The sequence below is a fragment of the Thermobia domestica genome, chromosome 10 (assembly GCF_964235325.1).
Source record: "Thermobia domestica chromosome 10, izTheDome1.hap1.1, whole genome shotgun sequence".
Taxonomy (NCBI): domain Eukaryota; kingdom Metazoa; phylum Arthropoda; class Insecta; order Zygentoma; family Lepismatidae; genus Thermobia; species Thermobia domestica.
The window spans coordinates 164,624,256-164,647,704 of NC_137463.1; the positions used below are offsets into that span (position 1 = coordinate 164,624,256).

Below are 23,449 nucleotides of genomic sequence, written 5' to 3' on the forward strand. Positions count from 1 at the left end.
ATGATAAAATAGATTATTAGTATCAAAATTGTTATTTTGAGACGATTAGTTGAATTTGGCATCGAATACCGTACGTAAATTTCGTCTCATGTGGGAATGTCGCGCAATGTCATCCATTATGACATATAGCAGCCTCTGTTATCAACCTAAACTGAATTTTGTGTAACAATAATGTTATAGTATTTACCATGGCCAACAGTCTTTGGTTTGATTTTCAATAAATTCCATTATTCTCTCAATCCCTGCAACAACTCTTCTCCGTTTAGTACAAACAGAGCTTGTAGATTCATCTAAGTCATTTTCCTCTCCAGATTCAATAGCATTTGTGTCATCTTCAAAAATCTAAAGCAAGAAAAAATGCTACGTTTATAAATAGGAAATTAAAATTTTAGTCTGTAAAGAAAATTATACAACTGCTTCGACAAGAAAAAATTTAAGGAGAATCAAATACATTTTTTTTTTTATTATTTTTTAAATACCCGTTTCTGTCCCGCAACTGATACAGACAAAAATTAATATATTATTTGAGACATCACTTACGTAAAGGAGAGAATTATCCTTTCTTTACGTTTCATAATAATTACAAAAACCAAGACGTATCTAAAAAAAGTATGCAGGTTTGCCAATTACAACTAAAACGTTTTGTTCATCAATGATACGAGCCACAGATGATTATAACATTCGTCTCGTATATATACCTTAAACAATTTCGCTGATCACTAAGTTACTATCCATAACCACACACGCACATACATACAAATAAAATAAAATAAAATAAGCTCCAACCTCTTTCTAATAATACCGAAAACATAGAAAAAGAGAGATCATAAGTTACAGTGACTCTTGCTTATCAAGGGCTCCCAAAAAAAGTTATCACTTGCCTAAGTTTACAACCAGCTGAAATAACTAAACATAAATTATCTTAAATGTTGTGCAGTGGCTTCCTGGGAACGGAGTTGTTTTTCCGCGCGGACGACAATAACGCACAAAACAGGACCATTGTTATGAGTCTTGAGTTAAATTTGTTTCCAAGTGTGTGGGTTTCCGCTCTGTGACCAAAATGTCGCCCAAACTAAGCCGGTTTTGGGAAGGCTATGTTGCGGCTCTTAATGACGCTCACTTTAGTATTTCTGTCATTAGAAAACAGTGCAAGAAGAATGGTTGCAACATCAGTTTAAGTGTAATAAAAAATGTTATTAAAAGTACAAGGGCAACGAAGCTCTACCATTTGGATCACCAACGAAGTTGCCTAGGAAGCGGGAATGCGCCAAGGCCACCTCCATCATGCAGAAGAAACTTCGCAAAATGGCAATGCAAGAAAATCCGCCAACACAAAGGTGTATGGCTAATCGTCTTGACGTGCCTTTGGGGACTGTGAGCCGGACGTTACACCATCAACTCAAGCTGGAGAGTCATGTAAGCTCGCGGCCATCTTCTCACGGATGCCCACCAAAAGGAACGAAAGTGTAACGCCCGGAAGCTGTACGAACAGCATCTTGCAAAACAAAGGTGGATGTACGTCGTAACGCTCGATGAAGCATGGATTTACCTTTCCGACTGCGACAAACCGAGAGCCATCATGTACCGAGAGAAAGGCGCCAAGAACTTCAGAAGGTGGATCCGTCTGTAAAGAATCCTTCGTAAAAGGGTTCATGGTTGTTACTGGCTACTGTTACCGAGGTAAACTGAAGTTTCATAGGGTGGCCAAGAACTGCAAAATAAATTCACAGTATTTTCAGGAGCAGATCATGCGGCCGATCTACGAGCATGAGATTCCAACAATGTATGGAAATGACGCCAATTTGGTACGCATTCACATGGACAAGGCCTCATCACATACCTCAGGATTGTCCCTCGCATTCTACAGGGAGATAGAGGAGGCAAGTGGTATACAGGTGATACCTTTTAATGAGGTACCTGTTAAATCTCCAGATGCAAGTCCTATGGACTATTGTGGATTTGGATTTCTGAAACGGGCTTTGGGAAAACGGCGTGTGACAACTGTGGAAGGACTTTAGAAAGCTGTGCAAAGGGAATGGGACAAGATCCCCTCTCAGTTCTTCAGAGAAGTCTACTGCAGTGGAAATTACGCTGTCGGGCTGTTGTTAGGAACCAAGGGAAACACATCGAGCACTTACAGACCTGGCACCATGGATTCTTCTGAATGTTTAGGTAAGTCGAAATTAGCCAAATGTAGACTGAATAACCTCTGTAGTATAATACAGGTATCAATACCTCCCTGTTTTCCGTTACACCTAACTTTTACCTTAGTTATGTCACCATTAAAAAATACATTTATACCACTTAATTCTTTCAATAAAATTCACATTTCAAATATCTAAAAATATATATAAAGAAAATTCAATTATATTTCTTATAGAAGCTGTTTATATACGTATACCAGTAGCACTGCGGTCAAAATTCATAAAACCGAAAAATAAACTCACATCTAGCACAAAACTTTATTTTTAAACTTACACAATTCTCCGCAAGATCTGTCCGATTTTTATAGAAGATATAATCATATAGAGGGAAAAGAAATCACCTTTGAAATGTGCATTATACAATGGTCTTTCTACGATATGCCCACATTTTTTCTTTGTCATTTTTAAACAGATGAAGTTATGATTAACAAAATTGTGGAGTGAGTCGTTAAGTTAATTCAAATATAGAAGAAATCAGGAATGCAAATTAGTGTAGTAGTGTATGGAGAAAGAAGCTCATTTCACATATCTCATTGACTATTTAAATTAATAGGTTTCTGCGTTTCTAAGTGATGATTAGTCAACAGAGTATGTTCAAATTCTTACGCTCATCCTGTAATTAAGGCAAATTACAAGTTTTGTAATACATCATTTTAAATATTCTACTATCACACATTTCCTCCAAATTGAGAACCTTCCATGCACCAGGGTCTTCGCTAATAGTTTTGCTTTGCGTGTGTAACTTACTAAATACATAATACAAACCTGTTTGCAAATCTCCACAGCCATATCCAGAAAATTTTTTGGCAAACTACAATCCTTAATTTGTCGTTTGCCACTGAAACTACTTCTATCCGCTTCTTTCTGAAGCTCGTCTTCTACGAATGTATACATTCGTTTTAAGTGCTGATTCCATCTATTCCAATCCCAAGCATACGCTGCGCCGTTACTTCTAGTAGTACCGTTCGGATGATGAACTACAACTTGAATATGAAAAAATTCTATCAGCAAGTCCTGAAACAATCAAAATGATTATGGAAATGTAACGAAAACCTAAACACAAAAGTAAGTAAATAGGAATTATATCGTTAATAAATGAAAATATCACATCATAAAAGTTGACTATATTATACTCAATATTAGATTATATACCTTTAAATGGAAGTCTTTGTTTATAGAAATAGTTTCTCTTACTTCTTATGTTGTGAAAAGGAAGTCATACCTTTGGACAGTGTGCCAGTATGTATATTCGAAAAAATGCTTATAGTTTTCAAGGTATTTTGTTTAACCGAAATAACACACAGTTTACAACTCCATAGTATATTTTATTCTAAGAATTTGCTCGTTACATTGTACCATTTTATTAGTATTGCATAATTTTTAAAAAATTATTTCTAGGATAGGACATTTTTCTCAATTTTTCGATAGTTTAAAATAAAATTATAAAGTCATCTTTGGTAATACTCATTCAGAATGCTAAGATCCACTAAATTTAAGTCATATCAATTTAAAGGACTCGCTAAGCTAACGGTGTGAACTCAAGTTAATAGCAGCGTTCAAATAGAAGTGATTGTATCCAAATATACCTGTAAATTAACTTATGTAGTCTTCTGTTTAAATTTTGTAAGAAGTTTAGGTGAACAATATCTTACATGTAAGATATTTAGTATGTATTACTGTTTCTTTTCACATATATTCATCTATATGAATTTATTAAAAGAGAAACAATCATTACTAACTAATTGTTTTGCAATATCAATAAACAAAACAAAAAAAAAAAAGGGAAAAAAAAGGAAACCACTACACTCAATTCTGTCAGTGTACAGAAGAATCGAAATTTTTCGAGTTAATCAATGTAATTGATAAGACTCCTTATACTGAATGTACGAAATTCACATCAGATGAGAACTAATTGGAAATTCATTTCGCGCACGTTTTTATTATGAGATGTAGTCAGCTAGAGGAAACAGACGCAAAGTACATACGGTCTAGTAACGTTAAAACTGTACAGAAGTATGACAGAATAGTTTATAAGTTGAAAGGGTACGAGAACAGGACTATCATTTAGTGCAGACGTCAATTAAATAAAGCCATCAATTGCAGTATGTCTAAACTTTTGTTAGATTTGAAGAGTGAAATCGAAGTGATAAAAAAAAAGTAAATAATAAATCGGAGAATAAGTTGCAAAATCGACAGGATTTGCTCATATAAAATTTAACGAAAATGTAAAACTTACTAAAAAGAACGCAGTAATTAGTAACTCATATGTGCGTAGTGTAAACGTAAAATCTAAATTAAAACAATAAAATGTTGAAGGAAGAAACAACTGAAACACACTCACCTCATTAGATGAACTGGAACCACCAAACGAGAAATACTATCAAATATCAGGCTAATAAAAATAACTATGGCATTCTTAAAACCGAGGTCCAGCAATGGCCATGAATACTGAAAATTATTATGATCAATATATAACCGTTCACACAAAAAAACGAATCAATTACCACGAGTATAATTGTAAACTTCGTCAGACGAGTTCCTTTTCAGTATTACGGCTATATGAGACATAGATCTACAATTTAAGGCGGAATCCGAATTACTGAATTCAAATTTTATGGCTCTTCCACCAAGAATCGAACCCGAAACCCATGTATCAAAGACTGTCACTAGCAGTCGATAGGGCACAAAGCAGGAAAGTTCCAGATACTAAAGGAAGAAACTTAAATTAAAACCTCATTCCTTATTGCTGATCAGTTATTCCGAGACATCTAGGTTGGCAACCTAGCTTATACCATAGGATATTTAAGTCTTGAAATAATTAGCTTCTTATGGCTAGGTGGTTCTCTATCAATTCTACACATTGCGCTTATCATAATGATACATAATTATCAGGTAACAAAATCTTGTCTTATCTTCCAAAGTTAGAATCCATCAATAAACCAAAGATCCACTTTCATGCTTTTCTAACAATCTCATTACATGGCATTACGTAATCACATGTCAAATATAGGCTACAACTCAGTTACAAGAACATTCTCTTCTCTTAACAGCTTAGCAAACAACTATTTGATACTTAATTCCCCAACAAGAAAAACAGCTTAAATAATAATATAATTTGAAACTATGACGGCACCATATTATAGAATAAACTAGATTATGTTTTATGTATGTTTTATGTAACGAAACGTATGAAGAAAGTAAGCATCACCGACACCTCATTATGACGCAAACGAAGAATCTAAAAAATGTTCTCGATGTACACTAGAATTAAAATCGTGCTTAATTAAAGGCTCTAATTGTTTACATTTAACAAATTTGTTCATTTATGTTTATATTATTATTATCTAGTTTTGTTTTACTGTGCCCACCAACGACACCAAACTCTTTACCATATTTATGCAATGGTTCAATGACTTCGTAATATACAACATTCTATTGATTTAAATCATTGAGTAACAAGCGACATCTATTAGCGTCAGGCAGGCAAGCGACATCTTTAGTATGACTGTTTACTACTAGGAATTAACGTGAAGCACGAACTGATACATTAAGACATTTGACTTTTATTATTAGGATAAATGAAAATAAATAAGTGAAATTGGAGATTTGGAAGAAAGGGAGAAGTTAAAATGTTTGTAATTTTGCTAACAACACTTTATGTATAAATTTTCCACCAACATTGATTCATTTTGAAATAAACGAAGTGAAAATTTTAAGAGCTTTAAACGATATAAGTATCACTTTTGATTATTACTGTATAATTAATTTAAAGTATGTTAAGCATAATATAGTTATCAACGGTAGAGTTAGAACCATGATTATAAGAGACGGGATCTAGTGCTGAAGTGAGATCAGTACCCACTGTCGTTTATTCGTGGCTTTATGCCAAACGGAGAAAGAATCCAGGATCATGCGCGTAAAGCGGAAATGTTGCCCGCCATAAACAGGATATATTGACCGAACCAAATGACAACTCAGGACGACTAATGCATCATTCTTAACAGAAGTTATCATGATTTTATAATTTTCGAGAAACAACCTAACTGTAATAGTCAATTGTTACATCTGAACCAGTTCACTTGTTTCACTGTAAAATAAACTAATAATCATTGTAACATAACTGTAACATTGTAAAATAATTATAATGTATTTTACAACTTTCTTCAGATTTTATTTCAAGAGAACCGAAACGACAAGATCTAATAATTGCAAACACACATACATGCATACTAGTGATGGCCAAAATTTTCCAGAATCGGAAATTTCACTTTCCGGATTCCAGGAAGTAAAAATTCCGAAATTGGCTATCCCTAATGCTTACACACCACACTACAAGTTGGAACTCAATTTACCGCATCTTTATTAGTATACAAGAAGATTAAGTTATTAAATTAATATGCAGTTTTTAACTTTCTGTACCCAAACCTTACCTTTCTTCGTTGATCACTGTCGGGACACACAGCTTTAACATCAGGAAAAACACATTCACCAAACTTGCAAACAGCCGTACGACACTCTTTTGCTAACTGGAAGTAATATATATGTATACATAAATAAATTAACTAATTAATTTTGGGTAAAATTATATATGAGTTTTTAAGGACATCACAAACCTGTTTAATAAATTTTAAAAAATGTGTATATATAATATGATATGATATGGTAGTTTTTCGCATGATATTGTGCACACATCACACTCAGTTGGTATTTCTGTTAGCCATGCGCTGAAACATTTTACAAGTACTCAGGAATTGCATGTAGTCACCGTTTTGTATACTTTTTCTAACCAAGAAAACTGAGACCACCTTATGACACCTGCTGTACTGTTAAAAATGTATTTACAATAGCTTTCTCTTGAAAGATATAAATACTCAGTGCTTCTCAAATGAGCTTCCTTTTCAGTAACATCGCTATATGTCGATGTCCATTTCACTTTTCCTATTAATCATCGATCGACTTGCTAAGAAATTTACCGAATTTCAGAGCCTGACATATGATAGTGTTATCGAATAACAAGCACATGGCAGAAACATAAGAGATTCGTGTTACCCTGCAGAAGGCTTATAAACATGTTTCTAACAAGTCTATTGTCGTAATAGAAAAGTTTCTCTATTTTATTCTTGTAACCTCTTACATATTTCATTTTCACCCTTCGAAACAAGAGCTTTGACATAACCTCCAATATTAAACAAGCTTTGGAAAAAACACACAATGCTAGGTACATACAACTCTTTTTTTTAACATATATATATATATATATATTATTTTTCATTTACTTCTGTAACTCAAATATTTAACTCAAACAGAACAAAGTTAATACAAGAAATTTAATACGTAAATGTACAGTATATTCTAAAAGTTCCCTATTAACTTCCTTGTCAGCATCGAGGTTACATAAAATGTGGACATGAAAGTTTAATGTGAGATAGAAAACGCATGCATTCCCACCAAGGACGGATTCCGAATCTCTCGCACTAACGGCGAGTATACTTATCATTTAATGTTTGTTGTTTTGTTATAAGGATTACATACCGAAACAATCAAATTATTAATATTTATTTCTATATTTTAAACCTACTTCGTGCAAAAAAAAGGACAAACTGTGTACACGTAACTTCCAGTATCTACATTCTTCATCTCTAGTGCGTAGTCCCGAAACGTTTACAAGAAATAAAAGAAAGTAAAAAACAAAAAAAAAAAAAAAAAATTACATCACTAATTATTTCTGGCTAATGCATTTATTGCACAATGTAACATCTAAGAATATGTAGCTAGAACCATCACGACTGATTTTACTTTACATATCAGGTAATAAAGGTTTAGCAGTTTGCTTTGAAACAATTCGAATCCACCTAACAGGAGGTGACATTACAATAGTAAAACACCATGGTTCTGAAAATCAGGATAAATAAATTTAATCAGACCCTATCATAACATGAATCCGTTCACTTAATATCGTGGTGGGTATTTGTATACTGTACATACTGCACAAACTAGAGTAAAATACGCATTTTTACTCTTTACTCTTGACAAATTCTCTTTCCCTCCCACTCCTGCAAGTGTAATAGTCTATCCTTCACATTGGCTTACATGTTTTGTCACTCATATGTTGATTATTTTGCCCGAAGTGCCATTTCGTTTCTATTTATGACCGTTTCAGTTTTGTTTCTAACAGATACTTGCGCCTTTCCTAGTTAATATTTTGGTATTGGTATGCATGATTGTAGAATCCAAGATATTGAGAAATGAAGTGAAATCTTTAACGTCCAAAAGTTATTCCTTGTTGGGTAAAGGAGAGAGATGATCCATGAAAGTGAATGGTAGTGGGCCAATTGATAGCATAGGCATGTATCAAGTAGACTTTAAAACTCAGTGTGAAAGATACCTCTAGAAAAGGCATGTCAAACTCACGAGCCGCATTTACTAATTTCTCTGCGGTCCTTGGTTTAACCAGATTTAACATTCAAGCAAAAATCGAGTGTACTGGGTATACACGAATTTTAAAAATACCTGCCTGTGTGCTTCCCAAATATGCGTAAAGTTGCATCGTGAGTAATTTCACGCTCGGCAGTACGTGTCAAACTAAATGACTTTCCTATTATTAAAAGGAACAACTTTTCAGTTCTAGATCCAGTTCACAGACATTCATCTGATTACTGTTCTGAAAATCGTTAGTGTGAAAAGTATATCTCCAGACATTCGAAAGCTGATTGCAGAAAAAAAAATCCATTGTGGGGAAAGAAACAATAGGTATCCATCTTCTAGCTGAATTTTTTTGTTCCTTCTCGTATTTCCCTATGTTTCTTGTATTTTTAAAGAATTACATTATTAGTTAAGATTTATGGATTTACTTTTTAAACACATCATCAAGTATGAAAATGGCTTCTTCTCGTTCTTGTGGCCCGCACGATTGTATACTGATGATTATTTGGCCAACTATATTTCAGCGATTATGCCTACCAGCAAACCATTGTTTGCCAGTTTCAGAAGAAACAAAGAAAGCAACGAAGAAATACATTTCCATGTCATAATAGAAACTGGATCGAACTGGATTTGAGTTTGGCGTCCCGTTCAGCAGCAAGGATATATGAGACGTGGACCTGACCCTGGTATCCGAAACACATGAGCTCCCGTCAGAAATTTACCCAGATCTCCGACATCGAATGCGCAAATATACAGACATTTATCAAAATTTAAACCCAAATTTTATTTGCTTCATTTTCTTCACTTATCAGGAGAATTCCGTTGCTGAAAGGCAACTATGCTGGGTTAAGACAACACCACCTAGATCTGAGAAGGTCAGAGTGCTGGACTCGGAGAAGCCTGTGACGTCAGCACAAGTAGTCTGGTCCAGAAATCTCGAACTTCGCTGTCACAATTGCTGTCATCCCTCTGTTGTGGGAGATGTTGGTATAGTTATTTATTGCGCGTCTCCCCAAAGGAAATTCCTTTTCCCTCGGACTTGCCAGAGTTTCTTTAGCTATTAATGAGTGTGCTGTGCTTTTTGTTACGTGCATTGTTTTATTTTTTATGTGCGTATATGCGTGTGGTTGTGTTGAGATATTCTATATATTAATTGTGGTTATAGTGTTCTGTACATGTAAAAGTTTACTGTTGTGTTGTGAGAAATGTTATTTTGTAATTAAATATGCCTCATCGATGGCTAACTAAATGAGCCTCTCTGAAATGAAAACTACGACAACGGTCCAAAGGTTCACGTTTTTAAGTTTCCCAAAGAAGAAAGCCTCCAAACAAAGTGGATAAATGCGATTAAAGAGGTTTTATACCTTCAAAGTACTCCAGGGTAAGTAACAGCATATTCTCCGTTTATAGTACTAAATATTATTAAGTCGATTATGTCGCAGTGGCGTCGCCAGAAGTTGAGCATTGGGGACTGGAGAAAGTCTAGGAATATAGGCGCTGTCCATTTAGTTATATGCAATTAATCTATCCGTTTCTTCTTCTTCTATTATTATTATTATTATTATTATTATTATTATTATTATTATTATTATTATTATTATTCCATAATAATAATAATAATAATAATAATAGCTAGTAGTTGCAAGTAATTTCCTGTTACGTACATTCATGTCCAAAATGATTGTCGCATATCTATAACTGTCTTCTTGTAAGAATATAATTTGATAATGATTTTTGCAGGGTGTTTTTAATATTGATACTGTTTATAATCGGGAAATGTATATTTGTGGTAAATTTCAAAGGAAAAGAATTATAAATATGAAAATTAGAATGAATAAAACATAATGTTGCTAAATGGTCAAGAAAGTTTTACTTTTGTTTTATTGTTCTTATTTACTGCTCTTTTGACATGAAATTTGCCACATACATGTCTTTGCCGATTATACACATATTAACATTATAAGAAATATCGGGTGAATTTGTTATCAAATTATATTCCTACAACAACATATTTATAGACATGCGACAATTTTGGACATGAGTGTACATACAATAAATATGTAATGGAAGTAGGACATTACATGGTGTCATCGCACAGACCATTGGCCTTCTCTCTGAGTGGTATTGACTAACCACACATTACTCAATTAGAATCCATTTATCTGACTGCAGCTCTTATTTGGAAATTAAATCATTATACCTAAATATGATTGGATGAAATGTACTGCAATCATAACGTTCAACATCAAATTATAATATTCAAACATTATAGGGCTTTAAATTTATGAAAAACATACCAGATTTAGGTTTATCTGGTGTAATAATAACATTCCATAAAGTAAGCGAGAAATTCCAATTACATAAGACTGATCAAATATATCCAATACTATTTTGATCAATAATAATTGAGCCCTCTTCCATGTGAAATTTCTGGGGTTCTTACCAGGAATATATAGGTCCACAAACTAAGTTTCATTCGACAGATCTACGTTTGGAGCAAACAATTGATGCTTAGTAGATAATTTTCATTTTACTATTGAACTGGCGCTATGTATATTCTAGTTTAGTTTCATGTTTTATTATTCTTTTAAAAAATAAAAGATCCACATGCGGATATTCCCATTTTAATGAAATTTGTTGCTGTTTATAATAAGTAATAGTGATTCTCTTTGATAGCATTTTTTTCATTGGTTTAGGTTTTTTCAAATAACTTAAAACTAGGAACGGAAGAGAGCTTCAAAGAGATCAAAAACATAAGAAATAATATTGTAATAAGAGAATACAGTCTTGATTTTGGTTTATAAAAAAGTGGGGTGAGGTGATTTTAGTTTAGCGTCCCGTTCAGCAGCGAGGCTATATGAGACGTAGACCTACTGATTAACGTGGAATCCGAACCACATGAGCTCCCGCCGGGAATTGAACTCGGGTCTCCCACGCCAAAGGCGCGTACGCTAATCGCTTAGCCACGTTATAAAAGTGTTATTAAAGTTTCCTATGATCTTCTCAGAAAATGAAGATATTTTTAATTTTCTTTAATATTGACTATTTGTTGTATTAATGCATGTATTTAAAATTGTATAAGTATGCATTTGAGCAATAATGAATTTTGTTAAAAGTGTAGAATGTGTTAAGAACAAACGCTTTCTCCAAAGTGTATGTCGTCTCTTACCGTAATTGGTATTCATAATATTAACTAACAATGTTGAAAATTGCCGTGACTATTAGTGCACAAAATGAACTAGTGCTAGTACAGAATAGTAAAATATTTTATGCTTTTGCATGAAAATTGAAAAGAAAAAGAATGGTTTGAAGCATCTGCTTGGTATAAAATTGCAAACTGAGTTACAAAATTTAATTCACATTGTTAGGGGTCGTAATGCTTTAATTTCTTACTTAATTTCAAGTAGCATGTATTTGTTGTGATGTATCTTAATTACAATAAATGTTTTGATCTTTCTCTTTAATTTTGTAAATCATCCATTTTTACTATATTTGATTATGAAGTCATGAATGTTATTCGAATAACGTGAAGTCATGATACTTACTTTCGCGTGCACTAACGATACTTTTATGCTTATAACAACGATATTTTTTGGGGGGGAGGGGGGGAATGTACAGTAATATTGACTAGAAAACAATAGTAACTTCTTTGTCGCAATCTAGGAAAAGTTCTTTACTTCCTCTAATTTCTTTCCTTTTTAGGGTTTTAAGTCACAATGTTACTGATGCACCTTCTTATTTGGTATATAGGTAGTTTAAGAACGAACACGTAAAAGGGTACAAATAGAGCACGAGTGCTACGCAATACTAAATTGTAATTTCCCATTTCTGAAAGCTATGAAGTTCGTAGCACTCGGGAACTCCTCTACTCAGCTGATAAGACCACTTGTGTGACGTCACTGTAGCAGCCATCTGGTCTTCTCAAATCTAGGTGGTGTTGGTTAAGACAGTAATCCATAGCCATAGTTAGAATCGCGCTCCAAAATCCAAACATATAAATACCACTAATTCTACCTTGATTGTAGATTGCTCGGCTACTATAAATAAGTCAGCAGTGTTCTAAACCCTTCTGATTAACTATTTTAAATCTCTGCAGGTATGTGGCTTGGTAACTAATGAACTGTTTTACCTTAAATCTTAGTTTTTGATTTCCAATGACTACTTGATACTTAATGGTTCTATATTTTTTTTTTATTTATTTATTTTATTTTATTTTTTTCATGTGATTTTCATTCATGGCACCAGTGACTATATCGCCAGTAAATCAACAAAATTTCCAGGGAGCAGATTTAGAATATTGGTATTCAAAAAATACGAACTTATTTATAGTATATAAAATAAAATTATAGCATATAAAATGCACAGAATAATCTTTTATAGTATCTGGTAAAAATTGTGACGTCATTCAACTTCTAACTACATGACGGAAGTTAGGCATATTTATAGTTTTAACAACTGGAGATTTTTTTTGAGTAAAATAATTTCAACTAATATATTACTTTGAATTAATAATACCAACACTAAATAATGGAAGGTAATTTATAGTTCAAAAGATAAATATCAAAAGGATCTTTTTATGTATTTTTTTTACAACATAGTAAAAGAAATAAATATTTATTTTAAAAAAAATCTAGAAGTGATTAGCCTTTTGTGTAACACAGAAAGGAGAAAAGAAAGAAACCAAGTAAATAAATAGATCCTCTTGTAAGGAAATTAATAAGAATATTTTCATTTTCTCCGTGCAGCTAACAACATACATATTATGTCCATAGATGTTACCAGAAAAATAAAATAAAATCGGCCATTGACATGTAAAATAATAAAAAAGAAACAAACTCCATTATATATATATATATATATATATATATATATATATATATATTATTAAGAATCCAGCTTTGGGTTCGACTCCCGTTGGACCCGCACCGAAGGAAAACTATTTTTTTTTCTACATCAATGTAGTATCAAGGCTCACAGAGCATTTTATATAATTTTCTTTCTTCTGTCATTAAACTTAGCCCATGAAGAAAACGTCCTATAAATCAGGGTTTGCCCAAGTGGGCCCAGCCCGAAAAAACCCAGCGGGTTTTTTCGGGTTGGACCCACCTGAAAAAAACCGCCTTAAAACCCACCTGGGTTTTTGAGCTTTTTGTTAGTATATTATTGTTACAACTAAGGTGATCACATTGAAAGTTATTTTTATCAGATTTTGAACTTTATTTGGGCGAATTAGATGCTTTCACTTTAAGGTAGACAACAAAATTCAACATAAGACCTTTATAAAGTTCGGAATAAACAGAATGAATGAATAAAAAACTTCCCTTAGCTTGAGATAATTATAGAACAAATTAATGTGTGGATTATGCTTATAGCCTATTTGAAGTAAAATAAGCAATTCTATATTTTAGAGAAGTACTTTCCGTGAATAGTGTGCCTGCTGACTCGGCGCCGCCGAGAGACGTTATCCCTCATACGTTGACGGGTTTAAAATCATAGGTGCCGGTACTAACAGTAAATATGTAAATACATTAGTAAACCTATTAGTATTATTTCTTACCTTTGGTGGTAACAAAAGTATTCAGAAAAATTTGGTTTTCCAACAACAGTCATTTGTTGCAACCCTTCAAATAAGCATTCTGTAGAATCAACACCAGCAATAGCATAAAAATTCTTGTCAAAATTAAGAAGCTTAATGCTCGGAGCTCCCAAGACTACGCAACGCTTACTATTTCAAGTGCTGAATTCAAACTTCAGTGTTAATTGAACTTTCGATGTACAGTAAAGCAAGCTGCATTTTCAGGGAAAACCTGTCGTGAAAGAAGTGTTCGGGAAATTCCCGCAATTGAATGCGCAAAGCATCGGAAGTGAATACTTCAACAATAAAAATATTTATTTTACGCTGGAAGATATTTAATTTCATTTATTACATTTTGAAACATTTAGTTTATAAAATATGAATTTATAGGCCCATCTTTGTTAATTGTTTTAAATTAATTTTCGGAAAAGAATAGGGTTGGTTTTTCACCGGCCTGGCCGGAAATATTGCTATTATTTTGATTAAAGCCGGTGACCGGTGCAAATTTCTTACCAGCCCATTTATGACCAGTTTTTTCAAACTTGTATCTAGTTCAAAGTATAGATTTAAAAAGTAACTTTCATTCTGTAAATCCAAAACTCACCTTTCACCATCTATCAACGATTAATATATTTTGTTCATCTGCTTACATAATTTTGAAGAGATGACAGGAACTGTATCACGGAAAATTTGAAATTTATTTGTAAGGAACTTTATACATTTATTGAGAGTAATAAAAAAGGACTTCTTAAAGCAATTTCCTGTAGTGAAGTGTAAGTTTAAAGAATAAATTTCATTTTCCAAATCCAAAATTGTCAAGTAAAGATTAATTTATTCATTTGTTTCGATAATTTTAAATAAGTGGTGATAAATACAAAAAAAAAAAAAAATCAATGCCGATTTCAGTTTCTCATTTATAGTAAGGATGGCCAATCCTGGAATTCGGAAAAATTTCTGAACTCTGAAATTTTTCGAAATCCGGAAAGTGATATTTCCGGAATCCGGAAAATTTTGGCCATTCCTAATTTATAGCATTAAGATTATTATTGAATGTACCGAGGATATGCAGAATACAGGTGCTAATGCACTTTTGTTCACGATAGTATTTTCCTCCCCATGGGGGAGGTGGTCCGAACAGAGATACGTTACACTTAGACCTATATCATAGGGAATTTTGTGTTGCGGGGGTGCGGTTTTTCTACTTTCCATAGTTGGCAAACACTAGAAAAGAACCGTCTTGCAACAAGTGCTCGGGAAATTCCTGTAATTGAACGCACAAAGCATCGAAAGTGAACTTCAACAATAAAACCATTTATTTTACGTTGACAAATATTTATTTCATGTAAGACATTTTGATGAATTACGTCTTTGTTTCAAATTAATTCAACTATTTGGTATTCATATTTGCCGAACGTCACTCAGGCTCCTGGGATGATCTACATTTGTTCGTTTGTCTGCCTGTACTACACAGTGTTCAACTTTCGGTCTTTTAAATTTTCAGGATACAAACTGGAGACACTAAATTTTCTGCATAGATTTTGGCGGCATACGAACGTAAAATTACAAAATGGCTCTTTTAAAGAAAATAGCGGATATCCGCGCTACAAAGGGCAGTTTTCGGTCTTTCAAGTTAAAATTTTCAGAGTAAAAGCACGAGAGACTAAATTAGCTGTATATATTTTGGCGGCATAAAATTTCAAAATGGCGGCCATTATTAAAATAGCGTGTATCCATGCTACAGGGTACAATTTTCTGACTTTTTAAGTTCAAATTTTGAGGGTAGAAGCACGAGACATTCTAAATTTGCTGTATAGAATTTTTCGGCTATCCAATAAAAAATTTCAATATGGCGGCCATTTTTTCAAAACAGCAGAGAATAGAAAAATGTTGCAAGTTGTGATAATGACAATCTTGAAATGTAAATCATTTTTTAACATTTTTACCCCAAAGACATTGAAATATTTCGAAAAAACCCAATTAAACCCGATAAAACCCAATTAAACCCGAAAATACCCGAAAAAACCCACATGGGCCCAGGTGGGTTAGGTTTTTTCAAAAATACCCGGGTTTTTTCAAACCCTGCTATAAATCCATCACCTTTTCCTTTTAATTTTCCGCTTATGCTTTGTTTCGCCGTTCACTGACTATCATGATGAAATGCTGAATTCTGTCTGCCGCCTTTTGCTTCCGTGATCAACAACGAGGAAGACATTTTACTTAGGTATGTATCTTCCGTGTTTTCTTCAAGAGTAAGAGGTTTTCTGATTTCTGCCAGAACATCGAATTTTAGCCGGGTTCGATTTTGATTAGTGAGGATCTTGAGGACATCGCCACGAAAGACGGACATTCTGCACCGTAGATATCGAGTGTGACGTCAGTTTGATGTGTAAGACATGGGAGGCGTCTAGGTGGACGTCTTTGACCATATTTGGAGAATCATACGAGGAGAAGGTGGAACCCGGAAAAACGCAACTTGAACAAAACTGGGAAGCCGAGACTTCTTGGGGCTGAAGAAGACAGGACCGCCACGGAGTCTACAACTTCGGAATTCGTTCAGTTGGACGATAGAGCAGACCATGGGTTATTCGCAACAGCTGAAGGTAATGTACCTTTTCGGCAAGACAGATCTTAAACACCAGACAGCATAAGCTCATCCCTAATTACCTTTACATTTTGCTCTACCAAAACCTTTCTAAAGTTTGCTGTGCTATTCTAAATTAAAAGATTCTGTTTTATTTCAAAATTGAAATAAAATTGATAAGGTTAATTAAATTACTGGCTTATGTTATAGAATCACTGCTAAGCATGGAATTCATCTATTATGAGTTATACATATAACTGTTTAGCACGAATTGTTTGAACTTCACGTACATTCCCAACATTCATCCCGTGGCAATATTAGAATTTGAGCCACAAAATCTAGCTGGAAATGTCAGAATTCCAGTCACGTTTCTTGGTGGAGATGTGACGAGTTACGGTTACCTGCAGTACCTCTTGTTTCTTTTTACAGTAGATTTGACCACCCACCAGAAATTTTAATTTTCCCCCGCCCATCCACCCTTGATTTGGCTCATATTATGTTTGGTGTTAAAGTTTGAATATATATAAAGAATCAACATAGTAGAACCAAACTGTACTTTAACGACTTAATTAGGTTAAATGATTAACGTTAATGAAGGGATAGGAAAATAATATACAAAGGATTTAGTTTTGTTATAATAGCATTCAAATAAGTAGAATTCACACTCAGAAGAGGGGACTGACGCAAGAGGCACTTGAATTTTAGACAGATTATGATAATCTACTAGAGAAGTATTTCACATTATACAATAATACAAAGATATCTATTGACTCAATTGGTGCGGACTCAAAAATATCTACTCACTGAATTGCTGTGGACTCGAACTACAATCTCTTGATTGCTATGCTGTTGCTCTACTAACTGAATTACAAACGACACGATAGTCATTTCTCTTGCATGTTTTGGTGCATTATTTCTCCAATCTCTAAGACTAGCCATTTACTGCAAACTGTAGAAATAATCCAACCATGGTAGATATTTCAGTTGAGGAAGTGCGGTACTTCCTCATTAATATTTTAACAGTTGTTATGATGCACTATATTACGTGACTTTTGGGCGATCACTCACACTGACAAGAAACACTCAATCCGACGATAATTTTAAGGAAATCTGGAATGTTTTCTTCGGGCAATATGAACTTAGCTCGTCTTCACTCTTCAGTACGCCCTTCCCCTTGTATATCACATGTACCTTTAATACCAGCCATATTTCTTTTTGTGATAAACTTTCCTCAAAGACCAGTGCACCCTGTCATAGATGCTGGAGGTACTAACATCAGAATTCGGTAGACAGATTGGCTGCCCAATGTGCCTGGATATAAATATTGAGAAACAAGTTTGGAATGCTATTAACCAACATCTGGATAGTGAATGTTGCACCAATAATTTCTGCATAAATGGTTACTGCTTTCATGTATTTTTTTTTTTCTCTATCGAAAATAAACTGAGTTAATCATTTAATGTGAGATAAAGTTATTCCTACTACCCCGATTTATTTTTCATTTGTAAGATAGTCACTATTGATTTCACATTTTCTTCCCTGCCAAATACGTCGTAATAATACATTCTAGAACACGTCTCGTATGGAAGTCCGCTGGCTGCGTTTCTAACGTATGGGTCACGGGAGGACTGTCAATAGAAATGAGTTGTTAACACATTATTTATAACAGCCATTAAATTAGGAAATACATTGTACACATTGAATGAAGAGAATAACGTTAATATTTGATACAATGCCGCCGATGAGGAAGGCTATGGACATCGTTGGGTGCATATGGGTCACTAACGTATTACACTTCTCCCGAAGAACTTTCACATTAACTTTCATTAACTATAAATACGATTCTTCCAAAGAAACTTACTTCTTTGCTAAATTCCACTGCCATACGTAGAACTGGTTCTTGTAAGTTGTGATTGTTACGAAATTCCATATCACTGCAAGCGCCAATGAAAAACGACAACCTGGAAATAATAAGTTCAAATTAAATAATTCATAAAAATGTTGGATATCTGTTACGAAGGAACAAAGCTGCATATAGTTGGAACAAAGAATTCCGAAACGGAAAAAGAACATGAAATAACTAATTTTATATATGTATTGTAGCTCACATGCAAGCATAAACTTCTATACTATTCTGAAAAGTACATTTCAATGAGACTGATTATAATCTGGTCTGTTTGTTATCAGACATGCATGCACATGCCGCAGGATTTTCAATCAAGGCAAAATATTAGGGAAGAGAATCGCTCATATGCTTTTTTTTTCTTCTTTTCTTTAATCATTCTTGCGTTAGGTACTATTAGCTATATTTGTTACGAAAATTTGAACTCAAGTCTTGCAGCATTCATATATGCGAACTGAAGAGATAATCAATAAAGCAAGCCGACTGCAAATGTTGTTGATTAGACATTCTTTTCTTCTCTTTTTTCCCATATGCTCTAAGAACGAAGTGATACGTATCAAAAATTTGAAAATAAGTTATTTTTCGGAGCATTTCTGTATATAACTTACATGTAGTCACTATTATTTTTATTATTATTTATTTACTTATTTTAAATTTCCATTTATATTATAGAAACAGTATGCCATAACAATAGCACTACATTAATGAGCTCACCGTCATAAATATGGAAGGTAATTTTTCACACTTAGAAGTATTTCTTTGACAAGCCGTCAACGTATGCATGGCGCCCTAAGATTTCGTCACAGAAAGCAATCCTATACTACCCAAAATCGTATAGGGAAAATGTGCACAATGACTGCGAAAGGAATTCCTTACAGAACTTGAGGGATTCCCCTAAAACCTCTTACATAAATAAAGGTGGTTGAAATAAGCATGGCACATCACTAGGAAACAGGAATGCGTTGTCGGCAAGTTGATATTGCAATCAGGTTCAATACGGCTGAAGAGTTTTAAATGGTATGCATGGTTGCATAACCACAGAGAAATGACTGTTGTAAACATGCAACAGATCTCGCGGACAGAGATTATATCAAATACATTGATTGTTAAGTATATGTGACATATACCCATCATCAAACCGAGGTGTGACATCCCTAGGCGAAAAATCATCTGGGCGAAAATTCAGGAATGAGCATCAGGGACAATGATTTTATTACCCTGCTAAGCAACTGATGATACCGTAGATACTCTCGAGAACGCTAGGCAGTGCGCTGGATGTGTGGGTAGAGAAAATGCGAATCACGGAATGGTAACAGTCTAAGTGCGAGGACAAAGCACCACCAAGCATCGGATACGTAACTTCGAGATTAATTGTCGTATGTGGAACGTAACATTATAACTGCTTCGTACATTCACAACAAGTGTTCAAAATATTGGTTACTAACTACATTACAACGTCTGCAATGACGTAACAATGTTCTCTCAAACACTGAGAAAGCGTCTACCCTCGTCTTGGATGGGATTAAGTACTCTTGCGATGCGCACAGTGATCTCCAAAATATTCACCAGTGTTTTGTATACGAAGCACTTCACGTACGTACCCCCACTGAGAAAAATTATGTTAAAGACAAGTCCGTAAAGCACAGAGCCCCAGAAAGAGATCACCCCTTCCGATCATTTGTAGAAAGAATGTCAGGAGATAACGATAGGCTTGGAGGTAGAAGTGTGGAGGAGAAACGCCCTGTTCGAACCATACATAAGCGTGCACTTGCAGAGGAAATCCTCAAGGTGTGGTAAAGCATTCTGCAAAACTCTAGATATACTGCATCGGATATCACGGTAAGATGTGAGAACCGAAAAGGTAAGTCCCGACAACTCCATAGATTCGCTCTTGGTACCTTCGCTGCCGCACGTTGTATGGATTATCCATGGTCAACACATGGATATTGCGAGGGTTAAAAATACCATTGCGTGTTACGTGTGCCTCATCAATAAATAGCACAACTTTGAGGAAAGTTGGGGTGGTCACACACTAGTGAAGGAATCATCGGACAAACTCTTGTCCTGGAGCAAAATCAGCTTCGCCCATAGCCTGGACTTACCGCGCATTAAAAAAAAAAATAAATAAATAAATAAAAAATAAAGGAGAGCATCGTGTAGTACCTGCCATACACTCACATGATTCACATTCAGTTCTTACGCAATGGCTCGTGTGTTTGTTTCAGGATTATTGGTGAAATGTTCAAGAACTTCTAATTCTGGAGTCCGCCCGGCCTTTTTTTTTACCTGCATCGTGCCCACTCACCGTCACTGTTACAGTTTCTTCCAAATGACGATCAGTGGTGATAAGTCTCTCTCCAGTAGTCTCTTGCTTGGGAACTTTTCTCCACACAAATTTCAAGCGGCAATCATATTCCGTTGGCTTCCTCATAACACAAATGCATATTAGCTAGTTTAGCAAATGTGTATGCACCCTCCATTCTGGCCAACTGAATCCACTTGTTTACACGCTGTTTGACTAAAACATACATTGTTGCACGAAATACATTATTACACCGAATATTATATTGCACTGCCGAAGGTTAAACTAGCTGTGTTGTATCAGGTTCCACTCTACTGTCGTTTCCTTCACCAGCCACTCTACTGGTTATATAGAAAGGTGTAGGTAATATATATGTCAAATCAAGTCAGAGAAGCTATTCCATTAACCTGCACCTTTCGATATAACCACGGAGTGCAAAATAGATTGGGAGTGCACAATGGGATACTTTCTTGCTAGCATTACATGTTCTGAAAATATCTTAATGCTGAATGTTGATGTACACACAGTTTCGAGGCAAATTCAAGATACATCTTGTCACAAATCCACTGAAAACGAATAGATTTATCACTCCTCGACACGAAATTCTACCCCAAACCATCACACTTAGGTTGATGTTATTCACTCCAATTGTTATTCACGAGCTTTAATGACTTCAGTGAACATAACTGCGTCTGTTAACGTATCCAGACATCCAAAACACTGCTTTATCCGTCCACAGCACTCGTACATATACTCTTCTGTTGCTCTTTTGTATATTTTATGCTGCATTGTTTCAGTCTAAAATGGACTAAATCAGTATCTGAAACATATGTATCAAGTACGTGTATAATAATAATAATTTAAAAAAAAAAAAAAAAAGTGGATTCTCCCTTTGGGCCTATCTTAAAAAAAATAAATTAAAAATACTTATATAACATTTCTGCACACGATGATCTGAAAGAAACGATTACCAAGGAATCAGATATTATTCCGACTGAACTGTTGCTAATGCATGCAAGTATGCATGCATTGTCTTCAAATCTTGGATGTTGAAGGACCAAATAATTGAGCTGTAAGTTGAAAACATGAGACCTATTTTGTAGTTATTATGCAATACATATACCTTTGAAATGTACGACTTCTTTTTTACTACTAGAATGATTTATGTTACAGTGCAATGTTAGAAATGTACTCATTAGAAATAACCAAGGAAGGAAAAAATATAGGTAGATAAGCGGGCAGGAAAACAGACAACCATCTACCCAACCATCATCCTCCCCCAAAAAGAAAGAAAAAAATTCGAAAGTACCAAATATGTCAGTACTGCAAAACTCTTACCCAAAATATTTTACAATTTTCTCGCTCAAATTCCATTGTTCTCCTTTAAATTCTTTTATAGAAATGAAAGACATCACTAAACTACCCAGCAAAATAATAAAATATTATTTTATGATTAACAGTATCTTAAGCACACCGGACAAAAAAATTAATCACCCTCCTCTAGAACTAAATTAGTCCATTTCTATCGTTATAGATGATGTTTCAATGGTCACATAAGTATAAATGATCTGCCACCACTGACGCATGACCACTGCAATTAACTAATGTCAGTGCATCAGTTGATTGTATAAAAACTGGTGGATGCTTACAGCTATACGTCTTCGATGGATTCAAGAACACAGATCCTCAGCTGTAGCGGACTGAAATCGTGTAGTATATTCCGATGAGTCGCGGTTTTGTTTGTATTCCACTGATGCAATGAGTCGTGTGTGCCAAAAGAGCAACGAAGCACTTCACACAATGTAAAAAGATTATGATTCAAGGGGAACGAGGTTGTGTGATAGTAGTGGGGTGTACCAGACTTGAACTAACTCATATAGATGAAGGTAAACATCCTACGCACCTCCTGAAAAGTCCCTACATTTAAATTCACCTAAAAACCGTGACATTGTTTGAAGCAGCGAGTGAAACGCAGAAATAGGCATCCCTACTTCGCTGGGACTGCTGAATCTACTGATGAGCGAATGGGTTGATATCAATATGGAATACCTGCAACCGCTTCTAAGCAAAGCAAGCGGTTATTCATGCCAGAGCGATGTTATCCCCTACTAATTGAGTCTAGGGAAAGGATTTTTTTTTTTTTTTTTTTTTTTTTTTTTTTGTGCGATGTGCTTATCGTCACTTACTTTTTCTTCAATTTGAGCAGTAGTTGTGATTGCATACAACCTAAAGGTATTATATAACACAAGGCTTCCGCGCATTTTCTTCGAATATCAACTGAGGGTCCATTATTATAAGATTCTATACATTTTTCCAGTAAATCTGAAAAATAAAAATTACTTTTTATAATTTAAATTTATTACAGATATTAAATTACAATCTTACTTTAATGGGCGTATAATAGGTGGGATATGGGAAACAAGGAAAAAAGAGACACAGCGTATATCACACGACTACACTA

The 23,449-nt window shown here is 34.4% G+C and overlaps 1 protein-coding gene across 2 annotated transcripts in view; it reads right to left on the reverse strand.

The window, feature by feature from the left end:
* Nucleotides 1-23,449, reverse strand: part of tefu (Serine/threonine-protein kinase tefu) — a 183,056-nt gene that overhangs the window by 130,881 nt on the left and 28,726 nt on the right. The window contains exons 6-10 of one of the 2 annotated variants that reach the window (XM_081728713.1): nt 23,175-23,310; nt 18,645-18,744; nt 6,635-6,730; nt 2,970-3,218; nt 188-342 (exon numbers count right to left, since the gene is read on the reverse strand). In XM_081728713.1, the coding sequence (XP_081584839.1) occupies nt 188-342; nt 2,970-3,218; nt 6,635-6,730; nt 18,645-18,744; nt 23,175-23,310 (736 nt within the window). Of the gene's footprint in view, nt 1-187; nt 343-2,969; nt 3,219-6,634; nt 6,731-18,644; nt 18,745-23,174; nt 23,311-23,449 lie in introns of those variants that run through there. The other variant, XM_081728714.1, reaches the window with a different exon arrangement.